The sequence below is a fragment of the Pan troglodytes genome, chromosome 15, assembly GCF_028858775.2.
Source record: "Pan troglodytes isolate AG18354 chromosome 15, NHGRI_mPanTro3-v2.0_pri, whole genome shotgun sequence".
In the NCBI taxonomy this organism is placed as follows: domain Eukaryota; kingdom Metazoa; phylum Chordata; class Mammalia; order Primates; family Hominidae; genus Pan; species Pan troglodytes.
The window spans coordinates 72534791-72550498 of record NC_072413.2 but is presented as its reverse complement, the minus strand read 5'-3'; the positions used below and the strand labels follow the sequence as shown (position 1 = coordinate 72550498).

General features: G+C 52.3%; 1 protein-coding gene across 2 annotated transcripts in view; it reads left to right on the top strand.

Annotated features, from left to right (window-relative positions):
- Nucleotides 1–15708, top strand: part of LTBP2 (latent transforming growth factor beta binding protein 2) — a 113690-nt gene that overhangs the window by 12771 nt on the left and 85211 nt on the right. For both annotated transcript variants that reach the window (XM_063793715.1, XM_016926412.3), the window contains exon 3: nucleotides 13486–13750. In XM_063793715.1, the coding sequence (XP_063649785.1) occupies nucleotides 13486–13750 (265 nt within the window). The remainder of the gene's footprint in view (nucleotides 1–13485; nucleotides 13751–15708) is intronic.

The window sequence follows — 15708 nt, the reverse complement described above, 5'->3', positions numbered from 1 at the left end:
CTGTAACTTTGCCAGCTCTCTCTCGGGACTTATGTGTTTATGTATTTGTGGAGGCAGCTGACTGCGGCCTGCCGGGCCCTGCCCAGCAGAGGGGAAGAACTGGAGGGTGTGGAGTGACAGTGTCCTGTTTATAGTTGCAGCTTTTGGAAGACTGTCCATTCTTCCCAGACTGGCTCCCGCCCAACCCCACCCCAACTGGGGAAGGGGATTTGAATACTCCCTAGACTTCTCATTTTATCTCAGCCTGGACGCACAGGGGCTGGGGCTGCTTTGGGGAGGACAGAAGAGAATCCCTGCAGCTGTCGAGGAGGGGGCAGGCAAGTTACTCTCCCACTCCTGCCCCCAGCAGCAAGGCTCGAGATTAAGAGCATGTACTTTGGATTCTGGCACCAGGTCCCTGGAGAAGTGTTTGAGTCCCAGCTCTGTGTCCTGGGGCAAGTGACTGGCCCTTTTCTAGCCACAGGGCCTCGTCCATAAAATGGGCATAACAATCTATATAGAGTTGGTTTTGGGGATGAATGATAGGAACGCGATAGCTCTTACTGTGCGCCAGGTACCATTCTAAGCACTTCATATTGTTCATTTTTAATCCTCACAACAGCCCTATAAGCTAGATTGGATTTTTTATCCCCATTTACAAATGAGGTCGGCTGTCTGTCCGAGTCATGCCTCTGAGACTCATCAGAGCCCAGACATGAATCCAGGTAGCCTGGTTCCAGAGTGCAAGGGCTTAGCTCTGTGCTTTCTGATAAATGAGTAAATGTGTGTAGACAGCCTGGCGCAGGCTAAGTTTAGCTGGTATTTTAATGCTAGATCAGGAGACCATGCTGGACTGCCTGGGTTTAAATGTCAGCTCTCAGCTCCACCACGTGGCTGAGGGGCTATGGGCAGGCTGCTTAAAGTCTTTGTGTCTCGGTTTCCTCTTCTGTAAACTGGGATCAACATTGGGCCCTGTCTCCCAGAGTTGTAAGGAACAAACACCGTCACTTAGGTCAGATGTTTAGCTCAAGGCCTGGCATGTGCGATGCACTCTATACATGTTTGGCCTTGATTTTGAGGGCAGGGACTGTGTCTCACCACCCTCAGCAGGCAGCACGCTGGGTACAAGGTAAAGGGTCCATAAGTGTATACTGAATAATACAGAGCCTATCCCGGCCCTGTGCCTGAGAGAGCCCTTTCTGTTGCCCAAGTTCTATCAGCCCTTCCAGAAACTCCCCACGGTGTTCAGGGGATCCTGGGGATGGTGACGCTGGAGTGGGCCTGAGCATTTCTCTGCGTGTATCACGTGGGCAATGGAATGGCATTTCCCCAAGTCCCCATCTCAGTCCTACGAGAACCCTGTCTCTCCTGATCTGAGCTCCTCCTTGGCTTCCTTGAGGGAGCCTGTTTGCCCCATTCATGACAACCACATCCCAAAGTGGAAGACTGTGGCAAGGTGGCTAAGAGCCCCAGCTTTGGAGTCAGGCTCCCTGAGTTCAAACCCTTGCTCCATCACTTACTAGCATGGTGATCTTGGGCAAGTTGTTGATGGTTCTGCCTCAGTTTCCCCATATGTCAGATGGGGATGAGAGTAGTACCCAGTGTAGTTATAAGAATGAGATGTTTACGTGAGGTAATACATGTAAAGCAGTGAGCGCAGCACCTTGCTGTGGGAAATGCTTAACAAGCCTTAGGAAAAGGAGTAAGGGCAAGGGTAGGATTTTCGTCTTCACTGACTGGTTAGCACCCGCCAGGAGCCAGGAGCCAGGAAAGTCTCATCTCCGGATGAACCAGCCAGTGGGGACTCTGAAGTTGGCAGGGAGTGGTGGAGAGGAAGGTGGGAGGTGGCGAAGTGTAATAATTGTATGACCTCAGTGGAACCCAGCTGATATGTAGGGTGCACTCTCATCAAGAGACCGTGTCCATTTCTTACCCCTGCATGGGGGTACCCTTCCTGGGGAGACCTTCCTGGGGAGCAGGTTACCCTGAGGCTCTTTGTCCAACGAGGTGATTAGGAGATGTCCTTGACTGGGAGCTTTCTGAAGCCAGGTGCTGTGTCCTGCTGACACCAGTGGAGTGCCTGGCCCTCTCTCCACACCTGTGTCCTTTGTACGTGCTTGGGACCTGTTTATCAAAGAGCTGAGTGGGGAAATGATGGCATGGGTGGCTGGCAGTTTCCTCCCTCCATCCCCAGCTGCCTCTTCTCTGTCTCCTTCACTGGCTTCTCCCTCTCTACCTGACGTCTTAATGTTGGGCTTCCCCAGGACTTTCCCCAGACCTTCCAAATCCCTCACCCCAAAGAGGGAGGCCATAGGAGCCAAGCGGAGCATGAACTGCCCCTGGGTATTGAGTGCCAGCAGGCACTCTGCCCGACAATTGACATGCAATACTAACAGTAATGCCCGGGGCTCACTCTGCCTGGATGTGCCAAACGCTGCCATCTTCCTTCAAACCCTCATGGTGTTCTCTGTCCTGGTCCCCTCCTGTGTCCCTGGCTGCTGCTTCTCCTCTGCTCACTACTAAACTGTGGGTTTCCCAGGACTTAGTCTGGGGTCTTCTATTTTGTTTTTGCATTGCTCCCGGAACGATCTGCTGCCTTCTCATGGATGTAAACATCATCTCTGGGCCAATGACGCCCAGATTCACATGAATCCTCTGCCAGGCCTCTTGTCTGACCTTCAGTCTTTCGCATCTGCTGCCTGTTCAACATCTGCACTTGATGTCTCCCAGACATCCTCATCCCAACTTGTCTAAAATGAACTCGTGACTTCCCTTCCTCTGAGCTAACTCCCCCGTGCAGGTCTTACTCACTCTGTTAACTGGCACCCCCATCGACTTGACTGCTCGAGCCAGCCACCCAGGGGCTACAGGGACACCTTCCTCTCACTCAGGCTTTGACATCAACCCATTACCAAGCCCTGTTTGTTTTACTTCCTCAGTCCCTCGTGGACCTGCCTGCTTCCCTGCTGCCTCTCTGGGCCGGGGCCCTGTCACAGCTCTCCTGGGTGATACCGCAGCCTGCTGCCCGCTCTCCCTGCCGCCCTCAACACATCCCACCTGAAACTTCCTGCAGCGGCGTCTCCGCACTCACCCAGCTCCCCGAGTGCAGCCTGGGCCACTGGCCTCTAGGCTGGTGCACATGCTGTTGCCTCTGTGTCTGCTCCCCGTCATCTCTCTGTGCGGCTGGCCCTTGTCATCTACCCAGTCTCTGTTTTGAGGTGTCCTCCTCAGAGGGGCTGCCCTGGCCACTCTTGCTTGAGTGGCCCCCACCGGCCTTGTTCTTCTGGATCTTGGGCCCTCAACTGTCTCCTCCATCCCTCACGTACCAAGTTCTGCTCCACTTCTTTGTTTTTTATTTTTATTTATTTATTTATTTATTTATTTATTTATTTTTGAAACAGCATCTGGCTCTGTCACCCAGGCTGGAGTTCAGTGGCGCAATCTCGGCTCACTGTAATCTCGGCCTCCCAGGTTCAAGCAGTTCTCCTCCCTCAGCCTCTCAAGTAGCTGGGATTACAGGTGTGTGCTACCACGCCTGACTAATTTTTGTATTTATATAGAGACGTTTTGACTAATTTTTGTATTTTTGTAGAGACGTTTCATCATGTTGGCCAGACTGGTCTTGAACACCTGACCTCAGGTGATCCACCTGCCTTGGACTCCCAAAGTGCTGGGATTACAGGCATGAGCCACCATGCCCATCCTGCTCCACTTCTTTGCACTTCTTTGTTTACCTATTGAGTGACAGTCCCTCTGACTAAATTGTAAGCCCCAAAAGGACAGTCTCTCTTGTTTGCCATCCTGGCAAATTGTGCGTTTGAATGCATTACTGTTTTCTAGAGAAGAACACTGAGGCTCACAGAGGTGATGAAACTGGCCCCAGGTGAGACCCCACAGTCAGAACTCAAACATGGGTCTCCGACTGCAGGGCCACACTGTCCTTCATGCCCCTGCCCTGGCCTCTCTGATTTGTCAGTGTTTGGGGTGGTGTTCTCATCCTTCCCAACCATCCTGGGCCTGGGCGCGGGGGGCTGGTGCTGTTGTGGGAGGATGGCTGGCTCCACTCCAGCCTAGAACTGTCTCCCCTGGAAGCTGCTTTTCTGGAAAAGACTCATCCCCAGGGACCCCTCCCAGCCTGTCTCACCTCTGGGGCCCCTCTGGCACTGAGGCTTCCTCCCAGACAAGCCTTGGGACTGTGGGGATGGACAGGCAACTCTTCTCTGCTTTGGGGCAGCAGCTGGAGAGGAGCCTAGGCCTCTCAGCCCTGGGCCATGAGCCGGGCCCAGAGTCTTCCTCCTCATGCTTGCTGGAGCTAGTGGGATTGGGGCTGCTCTCTGCCCCAGCCCCTGGCCCCGCGGCTCCCCGGCCCCGACCTGGCCCAGTGTTGCAGCATTTGTTAATGCAATTAACAGGGCGGTCCATGCTGAAGGGCTGGGGGCCAAGGTCTGACTCACACCTCCCCTTCCTCCCCTCCAGCCGCCAAACGGTAGAGGCCCGCTTGGTCTGCCAGACAGCGTCTGCAGAGAGCAAGCGAGGGGCCAAGAACGGCATCTTTCTCTCATTAGGAGGTTTTATGCGAACACAACTGCTATTTTGGAGCTGGGCACTTGGCCGGCCCCTGAGCCCCAGTGCAGTTTCCAGCCGTCCTGAGCCATGGTCCTGGCACAGCTGTGTGGGAGCTGGGTGAGCCCCTGAGGGCCTGACTTCTCCCACAGCCTGGGGGCTCGGGTCCTCAGTCAGGGCCTGGGAGACACAGCCCCTGGGCAGAGCTTGAGAGTGGAGAGAGCGATTCTGAGGTGGATTCCGAGGGTGGATTCCGAGTGTGCGTGTGAGCCAGACAGGGATTCCCTGGGCTAGGGGATCTCTGACATCAGGGTCCCTCTCCTTCCTGTGGAAACCAAAAGTCAAGGTTGTGGAGAAACAGCTCAGGGCCACAGGTGGACCCCCCAGTAAGCAGATTCCAGGGACAAACTGAGGTCTCCAGGTGAGGGTCCCAAGTCGGATGCCCAGGGGTGTCTGAGGAAAATACTGTGGATGAGGTGCAAACTGTCCTGTCTGCGAAGGCCTCTAGCTGTGAAAGGGGACAGGGCCCCGGCCTGAGGAGGGGATCGGGTGGCTCAGTGGATAGGGTCTTAGCATCCCACTGGCACAGATTTTAGGGAAAATGGAGGTTTAACCTGGGAAGCAGCTGAGCTTCAGGAATGGGGGGCTGGGCCCAGAGTCTGGAGTTGAAGTTCTTCCCCCAGACCAGAGCGGGTGGCACTGGAAGCCACCGAGGAAGGGAAAGGCTAGAGGGACCCACCCTGAAGTTGGTGCCTCCTCTATCTAACGGGTCATAGATGGAGGGCGAAGGTGTCTCTGGGGCCCAGGAGAGACAGCCGGAGAGAGCCGATGACAAACGCCTTGCCCGGGGGTAGGGTGGCAGTGGGGAGGGGCCTGGCTATATTTGACACCTAGAAAGCAGTCCCCACCCAGCACCATGGCCCTTGGTTGTTCATCTCTGTAACCAGGGCCTGATCCCTGGAGACGTGTTTGAGTCCCAGCTCTGTGTCCTGGGGCAAGTGACTGGCCCTTTTCTAGCCACAGGGCCTCGTCCATAAAATGGGCATAACAATCTATATAGAGTTGGTTTTGGGGATGAATGATAGGAACGCGATAGCTCTTACTGTGTGCCAGGTACCATTCTAAGCACTTCATATTGTTCATTTTTAATCCTCACAACAGCCCTATAAGCTAGATTGGATTTTTATCCTGAGGGCCTGAGTTGACATTGCCCTTTCCTGGGGAAAGGGTCATAGCCAAGAAGCTCAGAGGCCATCTGGCCTCTGGGGGAGTGGTTAGTTTTGTTGTTGTTTTAGGCTTTGCTGTGCTGGCCAGTGGAACTTCCTGTGATGATGGAAATGTTCTATATCTTGCTGTCCAGTGTGGTAGCTGCGAGCCACATGTGGGTATCGAGCACTTGAAATATGGCTTGTGAGACTGAAGGAACTGAATTTTAAATTTTATTTAATGTGAATCCATTTAAATTTAAATAACCACATACAGTTCGTGGCTACAGTGTGAGACTCTCTTGAACAGCACAGCTTTAGAGAGTCCAAAGTACACCCACGTCCAGGTGCTCAGCTGAGACTGACAACAGCTCTTTGAAGCAAGAATTATCAGCCCCATATCGTGGACGAGGCCACTGGCACACTGGTGGAGACATCTCAGCGAGATGACATGTGTCCAAGGTCATGCAGCTGAGATGTAGCAGAGCTGGGGTCAAACCAAACCAATCCTCCTGCCCCCCACCCCGTGTTCTTGCTACTACCCAGTAGCCAATGAGCAGGGGCTCTGAGCAGATGGTAGGAGCAGCCTGCATGGGGTGGTCGGGAGGGGCTGTTTCTAGAATCTCTCCCAGGCCTGCCCATTCTGAGTTTGGTCCCTTCCCAAAAGTAGGGGTTTTGTGTGGAAAATCTGAGCAAACCTCTGTTGACTGTTCTGGGGTGGAGTGAAGGGAGAAGGGGCTCAGCTAGGAACATGGGGGGATTAGGGGAACAATGCCTTTTATTTCTTGCTTTTAAAGCAATTTCGGAAGTTTTCTTCCTCTTTTGGCGTCCTGCTGACTCCACAGAGCGGAACACCCAAAGCTGGGACTTTCCACCTCTCTAATGCTCAGTGAAGAGCGGGCCAGGGGGGTGTGGAAAAGAAAGGGTCCTGGAGGAGCCCAAATTATGAATGGCTAGAGACTGGCATTGGCAAGCGAGGAGGCTTCGTCACAGTGTAGTCTTCCGGTTGTCCGAGGGTACTGTCCCAGGGGCTGGGGGGTATTCCGTCTTCTGCAGATCAACTCCCGCAGGCTAAATGTGGACATCGCAGTATCATGCTTGATAAACGGACCAATAATCAAGTGGAGATTCATTAGAACCACATAACCCATACTAGGTTGATTTCTCAAGTATAAGGCCTGGTCTGTTGCCCAGGCTGGAGTGCACTGACACCATCATGGTTCACTGCAGCCTCAAACTCCTGAGCCCAAGTGATCCCTCCCACCTCAGCCTCACAAGTAGCTAAGACTAGAGGTGTGCACCGTCACACCCAGCTAATTTTTAAAGTTTTTTTTGTAGAGATGGGGTCCCACTCTACAAAATATATAAGTATAAGGCCTGGTCTGTTGCCCAGGCTGGGCAACCCTTGGACTAAGGCAATCCTCCAGCCTCAGCCTCCTAAAGTGCTGGGATTACAGGCGTGAGCCACCGCACCCACCTCTAGGATCTCTACTGTTGAGGAAAAATTGGAGGCATCAAACTCCAAGGGCAAAACATGAAGACTCGCTGGCCCACCATGGATGGAGGTTTTCTCTCTTAAAATTCCCATAGCACCGCATGGAACTGCCTCTCCTGGGACCTCAGCGTTTCCTTCTTTGCTCTAAGCAATAGTCTCTGCCACTGGAGATTCTGAGATGGCCGATTTCCTTTTGGATATTTAAGTTTTGAAATCATGCTCATTTGGCATAGGAATGTTTCACTTCAGTCTCCTTTAAACAAAAGGACACACGACCACGATTGCCCCTCCCTCCCGAAGGGTCACTGGACTTCATGCACCAGTAATGTTTCCAAAAATATCTTAAGTACCAACATGCAGTGGCCAGCTTTTCATTTTTCCAAGTGAAGCCATCAGGAAAAAACAAAAAACAAAACTAATTACCACTTGTCATCACCTTTAATTAAAAAGAACATTTTAACTCCAAAAATGTAGAAAAGACATCATCTCAAAAGACACTCTTTAGATGGGAAAAATATAGCCTATGAAAAAGAAACAACCCAGGAAAGTGTTTCTTTTCCTGACTTTATGGCAGATGGGTAAAAACTGTCAGAACTGTCCCATTCATAGACAGGCACTGGAAGCCACCATCATGGACCATTTAGGGGTGACTTTTGGGGGAATGGAGAGAGAGGAGAGGAGTCTACATACTTCAATCCCGTAATGCAAACACTTAGCTCAAAACACAATGCTTGATTTCCGTGAGGAAGCCAGGTAATTCCAGGCATCTTGCTGAGACTTGTGAAAACAAGAGAGGATGCGAGTGAAGCCGGCGAGAGCTGGTTCTAAACCTCCAAAAACCTGAAACTTCTTGGAGGCTCTGCCTCAGCAGATTGGGCCTCTGCACAGCATCCTACATGGTTAATTCAGAAGGGTTACCTTCCTGAGGGAATTTTTCCCACCAACACGTCTGGCTGGTTTGGAAGCCTTTTAGAACTTGATTTACTAGGCTATTATATACTAAATGCCATTTCCACAGTTCCCCCTAACCACTCATTTCCCGTGAGCTGTTTGTTCATTGTACCAACCAAAGTTTGCCAGCCCTAACCCTCACTGAAGACCTAATTCCCTGCTTGGAAAATGGTTTCTAGGAATGTGGGAACCCCCACTGGCCAGGGCTTCTCCCTCTGCAGGGCCCAGTCTTGTTCACCTTTCTGGCCTCGGCACCCAGTCTGATCAAGATAAGGTGCTCCCTACATGTTTTCGGAATGTATTATTAGCAAGCGAGGCAGAACCAGAGCTAAGTGAGTCATGGCGAGCCGTAGGGGCTTGGCTCACAGGGTTTGGGGTCTTGGATTTCTAGACAGTGAAAGATCTTATTTTATATATATATTTAATTTCAATAGCTTTTGGAGTACAAATGGTTTTTGGTTACATGGATAAATTGTTTAGTGGTGAAGTCTAAGATTTTAGTGCACCCATCACCGGAGTAGTGTACATTTTACCCAATATGTAGTTTTTTTTTCCGCAACCCTTCCCACTCTTTCCCTTCTGAGTCTCTAAAGTCCATTGTATCACTCTGTATGCCTTTTCATACCCATAGCTTAGCTCCCACTTGTAAGTGATGACATGTATTTGGTTTTCCATTCCTGAGCTACTTCACTTAGAATAATGGCCTCCAGCTCCATCCAAGTTGCTGCAAAAAGACATTATTTCATTCTTTTCTATGACTGAGTAATATTCCATGGTGTATATATATATCACATTTTCTTTTTCTTTTCTTCTTCTTTTTTTGAGGCAGAGTCTCACTGTCGCCCAGGCTGGAGTGCAGTAGCATGATCTCGGCTCACTCCTGGGTTTAAGTGATTCTCTTGCCTCAGCCTCCCGAGTAGCTGGGATTACAGGCACCTGCCACCACACCTGGTTAATTTTTTGTATTTTTAGTAGAGATGGGGTTCACCACATTTTCTTTATCCACTCATTGTTTGATGGGCATTAAGTTGGTTCCATATCTTTGCAATCGTGAATTGTGCTGCAGTAGACATACACGTGCGGGTGTCTTTTTGATAGAATGACTTCTTTGCCTTTACTCAGTAGTGGGATTGCTGGATTGAATGGTTGACCTACTTTTGGTTCTTTGAGAAATCTCCATACTGGTTTCCATAGGAGTGGTACTAATTTACATTCCCACCAGCAGTGTATAAGTGTTCCCTTTTCACCATGTCTGTGCCAACATCAATTGTTTTGTGACTTTTTAGTAATGGCCATTCTGGCTGGGATAAGGTGGTATCTCATTGTGGTTTTAATTTGCATTTCCCCGATGATGAGTGATGTTGAACATTTTTTCATATATTTGTTGTATGAAGGATCTTATTGTTAATGTGAAGGATGGGCTGTTCTCAGGGCTCAGGAGGGGAAGGATGGAAGCTAGACTGTTTTCCAAAGGCCATCCTCGGGGCAAGGACCACACACTCAGAGGTGGAAGCTGCATGACCTTCCTCTCACCCACGCCGGGCTTTGGGTCTCTGTGGCAGAGAGGTGTGGGTCCATGTGGGAGATCACTCAGGCCTTCCCATTCTATTCCCTCCCTAAAAAAACCCCAAGGCCGAGACCTGCCCTGGGCACATCTGCTTCCTCTATGTTCACTAGCACTGGCGTGGCTGCTGGGCTGGCCCCAGCTGACCATGTTTCCAGTGGTGGTGGTGACAGGGGCCTGGCAGGTGGTCAGGTGGGGACTAAGTATGCTTGGGCAGATGGAGGGGTGGCCAGGCCAAAATCCTGCCGTGGTGGCAGTTTGTGTTTGGGGAAGTGCTCTGGGTTACAATTCTCTGACATGGTTTTACCTAGAGGCCTGGAGCCTGCCAGGAAGAGGTGCCTGGGCATGAAGAAAAATGCTCTGGCCTCAGAGCCCAACTTGTGGTTGGAATGCTATTAAAACCTGTTATTTCCCATGCTCTCTGCTGATAGACTGGTCTTGAGTGCCCTTGGTGCACAATGTCCAATTTATTCATCCTTTGTGTCTCTGGTCAGCATCACCTCCTCCAAGAAGCCTTCCCTGACTTTCCCTACTCCCTGCCTCAGCCTGGGTTAGAGGGTCCAGCTGACATAGCACTTGTCATATAACTTGTGTGTTCTACTTTCCATGTCAGACAGTGTGCTGGAGACACTATCACAAGCTTCACACCCAGTGAGTGCTCTACGAATGCTCATTGGATAAGCCCATGAGATGACGTACATCCTCCATCATTATTTAAAAATTCTGTGTGGGCTTTGGAAGGGTGTGTGGTCCTGGGGTCTCCACTGTCAGGGCCAATTGAGATGTGCAGTTTCTCAGGGCAGAGTTCCCAAGGGTGCATTTGGCGGCTGACTTGAAGCCAACAGATCCCCTTTATTTCCTTATCAGCTCTGGGCCAAGGCTCAGAAATAGTAGAGAGGAAGAGGAAGAACCATGCCCACCCTTCTGGGAGTCAGTGGGGGTGGAAAGAGCCTGGGCTTCTCAGTCACATAGAACTGGATTTGAATCCTGGCTCCACCATTAACTAGCTGGGTGACCTCAGGCAAGTCTCTTAACCTCTCTGAGCTTCAGCAGCATTATCTGTAAAATGGGAATCATAGTCACACCTGCTGCATAGAATTGTCGAGAGGCTTCAGTGAGAGCGTGTATGCAGAGCACGGTGCCAGGCCTATTGTCACACTCATCAGACAGTAGCTGCCATAATAAAAAAAATAATAATCATGTTATTGTTAGGCATATGTTAGGAGCTAAAGTTACAAAGAGGTGTAAGAGACAGTCACTACACTTCAAGGGGCTGACTATATGAGTCAGGAAATTGAGACACATGCATAAAAAACTAATGGCAGCGGCCTCGTGCGGCGGCTCATGCCTGTAATCCCAGCACTTTGGGAGGCCGAGGCGGGCGGATCACCTGAGGTCGGGAGTTTCAGACCAGCCTGACCAACATGGAGAAACTCCGTCTCTACTAAAAATACAAAATTAGCAGGGCATGGTGGCGGGCGCCTGTAATCCCAGCTACTCGGGAGGCTGAGGCAGGAGAAGCACTTGAATCTGGGAGGCGGAGTTTGTGGTGAGCCGAGATCGCGTCATTGCATCCAGCCTAGGCAACAAGAGTGAAACTCCGTCTCAAAACAAAAACCCAAAAAACAAAAACAACAACAACAAAAACTAATGGCAGTATGCAGGGCATGCCCAGTGAATGGCAAACACGACAAGTGTTTTTCCTGTTAATCAAAGGAGGGAGCAGCTGCTGAGAGGTGGGTGTCCAGCATGGGGAAGTGGGTCTTGAGGGAACAGTAGGAGCCAGGTAAATGGAGAGCAAGTGGGAAAGAAGAGAGGACATAGCACATGCAAAGACAGAGAGAAGACAGAGCAGAGGCTACCTGGGGCCACAGCCAGCAGGCCAGCTCGGCTGGAGCACGTTGGCTTAGAGGAATGTTAGAGGGGATGAGACCAGGAGGGTCTTCAGTGCTCGTCTATGGACTTGAATCCTGAAGACATCAGGGAGCCATTGAAGGTCTCTGTGACATGGGCCAGGTGGAATTTTGGAGGTGTTTATCCCGGCCAGCCCCTGGTTTGGATTCTGGTACTCTTCTCAGAAAGGAGAGTTCAGCTCACAAAACCCAGGAACCTGCTCTGGGTAGCTGTGCCTGGTAGTTTCACAGGTGCCCTTAGGATCCCTGAGATGACAGGGTCTGTGTATCTGCCTCCTCTTCCTCACTGACCTTGCCTACACCTCCTCCGCCACCAGACCCTGGCCTCCCTGGGTCTCTGGCGGCTCCTCGAGTACGCCACGTTCCTTCCAGCCTCCACAGCCTGGTCTTCGCCTCGCCCTCTGCTTGGGAGACTGCCCAGGTCTTTGGGGGTTTGCTTCCTTTGCACGCTCCCATCTCTCTCTTCAGAGAGGTGCCCTGGCCGCCCCATCTGAGTCTCCTGGTTGGGCCTGGACCCCTGCATCACCTGGGTTGTCTTCACAGCCCTTGAAACTGCCTGAGGCCACATCATGCTATTGTTTTCTTGCTTCCTGTTGGTGTCCTTTACTCGACCGCAAGCCCCAGATGGACAAGGACTTTGTCCCAGTGCCTGGCATTCACTAGGGCTCAACAGCTATTTGTTGAATGAATGAGCGACAGATGGATGAGGCATTGGGTTTCGAGGGTGCAGTGTGAGCCTGACCATGCTTCCGGGGCTCATATGTGTTCCCCAGTGGAGGTCCTGGCGGGGGAGAGGCAGGACTCCATATCCCAGTGTGTGCCTCTGCGTGGAATGTTCCCTTGGCCATTAATCATGGGATGTAGCTCTGGACTTTGCAAGGGGATGAAGGACAGTGAAGAGAGGAGTCAGCCTGGGGAGCTGGTGGCTAATGCTGCATAGGGCTAACCGGGAGGAGGGCCTGGTTGCAGCTCCACCTTGCCTCCTGCTGGACCCACAGCCCAGGAGGCAGAATCCAGAGAGAGCCTGAGCCTGAATAGAGGCCCCACAGAGCGGGGCACTTACCTGGCCAGCAGCGGCTGTGGTGCCGGCAGCTGTGTTCTGGCCACCGTGCTTTCTCTGGCTGCAGTCGAGAGTTCTGCCTTGTTAAGGAGGGCGGGAGATGGAGAACAATGGGAAGGAGAGGAGAGACCGTCAAGCTGAAGATGCCTTCGAAGGACCCTTAGAGTCCTCCAGCCTCCTTAGTTCACCCCTCCCGTGATTTAGGCGCAAACAGAGGCTCAGTGAAGTCAAGACCATGCAGCTCACAAGTGACAGGAAAACCCCAGCAACTCAAACCGCTTGAATTTCAGGCCAGTGTTGGGCCCTTTCCCACAAAAGAGACTGATTCATTCATCCATTCGCTCCATGTTTACTGAGAATCTACTCTGTGGCAATCCCTATTCGAAGTTCCGGGGCCGCTGTCTGTCCTCAGGGGGCTTCCAGTCTGGTGGGAGTGAACATTTCCGTATAGACACAGTGTCAGGCGGTGCACTTCCTCTTCAGGGTGTGCTGTGGGACGTGGTGGTGTGAGCCACTCTGCAGCTGGCCATATAGTCTTTGGTTGTCCAGAGATCAGAGGTGAACAAGTCCTGGGGGTCTGTGGATGGAGGTGGGAGAGACATGGGTCAGGGAGCCCCCTGAGGCCAGGAGAGTGGCTTCCTGCTTGAGCGACAGGGTTGCAGCACTCAGGAGGGTCCTTCTGACAGGAAGGTGTGGGCAGCTGTGGTCTCAGCGCCCTATGGCCACTGCTGTCACCTCTCTCCCTGTGTCCTCAGCCGTTTGCGAGCCGCCGTGCCAGAACCGGGGCTCCTGCAGCCGCCCGCAGCTCTGTGTCTGCCGCTCTGGTTTCCGTGGAGCCCACTGCGAGGAGGTCATTCCCGATGAGGAATTTGACCCCCAGAACTCCAGGCTGGCACCTCGACGCTGGGCCGAGCGTTCACCCAACCTGCGCAGGAGCAGTGCGGCTGGAGAGGGCACCTTGGCCAGAGCACAGCCGCCAGCACCACAGTCGCCGCCCGCACCACAGTTGCCACCAGCCGGGTAAGTCCCCTTCTCCATGGGGCTTGGGGTCTGGGGCTCAGGCTCTTTTTGGAGGGGCTTCTTCCTTCTGTTTGGTGAAGGCTGGTGGAGAAGGCCGCAGAGTCCTCCCTTCTCTCCTCCCCACCCTCCTTGGCTTTCCCTGGCATGGCCAGAGATATGAGCAGGAGAGTAGGTGTTGGGGCTGGCATGGGCTTTGCCAGCCTGGGGTGGAAAGAAGAGGAGGGAAGCGAAGTCTTTGCCCTCGAGTGCCTGAAAGAAAGCTGAGGAGGGCGTGTACCTGGGACCACGGCTTCTTGGTTCACAGCCTGGCTTTGCCATTTCCCAGGTGGGCCACCCCAGGCGAGCCACTTACCTCTCTGTGCCTCGGATTCTGCATCAGTAAGGTGGGACAATGATAATACCTGTGCTATGAATTGTCGTAAAGATTAAATTAGTCAATATAAAGAAAGTGCTTAGAACAGTGCCTGGCACATATGGAAGCTCTGTATACATGTTCTCCCACACCCCATCCTGAACTCCTCCTCCTCTGCCTGTGGTCCCTGTGATGTAGGAAGGACTCCTCTGCCAGAAGAAGACCCTTCGGTTTCCTCAGCACCCAGCTTCAGCCTCTCTCCTTAGAGGGGAGAAGAAGGAGCATGTGGGAGAAGGGAGTAGAAAGAAAAGTGAACAAGGGGAGTGTTCACGGGCAGGATTCCCTGGCCTGCTTGCCAGCCCATCTGGCTAGACTTTTTCTAGCTCAGGACAGGAAATCTGAACTTTATAAACGAGTCCATTTCTAGGGGACTGTGTTTTCCTTTTCGTTTTTCAGGTTAGTTTTTCCATTCGCTTTCTGCTTAAGAAGTTCTTTCTGAAATGTTGCAACCTTGCCTTGCTGAACTAAAGGGAAAGAGGATTTGCTCTTTCAGAGCCCAGGAGAACCAGGGAGAGGAGGCTGACCTTGAGGTTAGGTTCCAGCAGGAAAGGTTAGGAGAGACTGGCTGAGTTGGAGGGAGAGCAAAGAAAGGAGGTTGAGGGTGTCCAGGAACTCTGAGAGTGGGTGAGGTCAGGTGGACCAGGATCTTGGTGAGCTGGGTTCCGGGGCCCTGGTCACCCAAGCAGATGTTTTCCAAGGGCAGCTAGGAGCAGGAAGAAAGAAAGGATGGACTCAGGTCAAGGGCCTAGGGAACTCCAAGGTCAAGAGCAAAAGAGCCAAACCCTGCAGCCAAGGCCCAGGGGTGCTGCGGCAGAAACAAGGAGCAGAGCTAAGGGGTCCCAGGTGGATAACAGTGAGGGCCTGGGATTGGCAGTGAGCAGGTGGGCAGTGCCGGTGCCTTGTTCTGATCGGTCCTGGCTGAGGGTCCTAGGTGGTAAGCCTGGTGTAAGGCACCTGGAGGAATACTAGAGGTGCCAGTTCAAGGGCCAGCCAGGGCAGGGGTGGGCACAGAGTCCTTCCAGCAGAGCTTCCCCCATCTCTTTTGGCTTGTGGGATTCATTTATTTATGATGCACTGATCCCATGTGGGTGTGTGCTAGGAGCAGGGGTTGCTGGGCAAGTCACTCTGCCTCTCACACTCTTGAATCTTGAGTCAGAGCCGTTTGAAGTCCCCTGCTGCATCTTCCCACCAGTCTGACTTCTCCCCATTCTTCAAGGTGAATCACATTCACTAGGCTCTCTGGCCCCTGCAGCACTTGGTCTCTGGCATGCATCTGCGCCCTGCACCCCCAGCTGCTTGTAGACCCAGTGGCCTGTGCTCTGGATTTCTCTACAGCCCCCCTGCATAGTGCCTGGCCCATCAAAAATGCTCAGTCCATATTTGCTCTGACACTGGGTCCAAACTACAGTTAGCCTAACAAAAGGGCCCACTTGGCACTGAACCCTCAGCCTGTACCTGCAGCCAAGGGCACCACCCCATGTGTTGCTCAGAGGGCAGGAGGAGGTGAGGCCCCTGCCGGTTCCCATGGTGGGTTCTCCATTTTTCC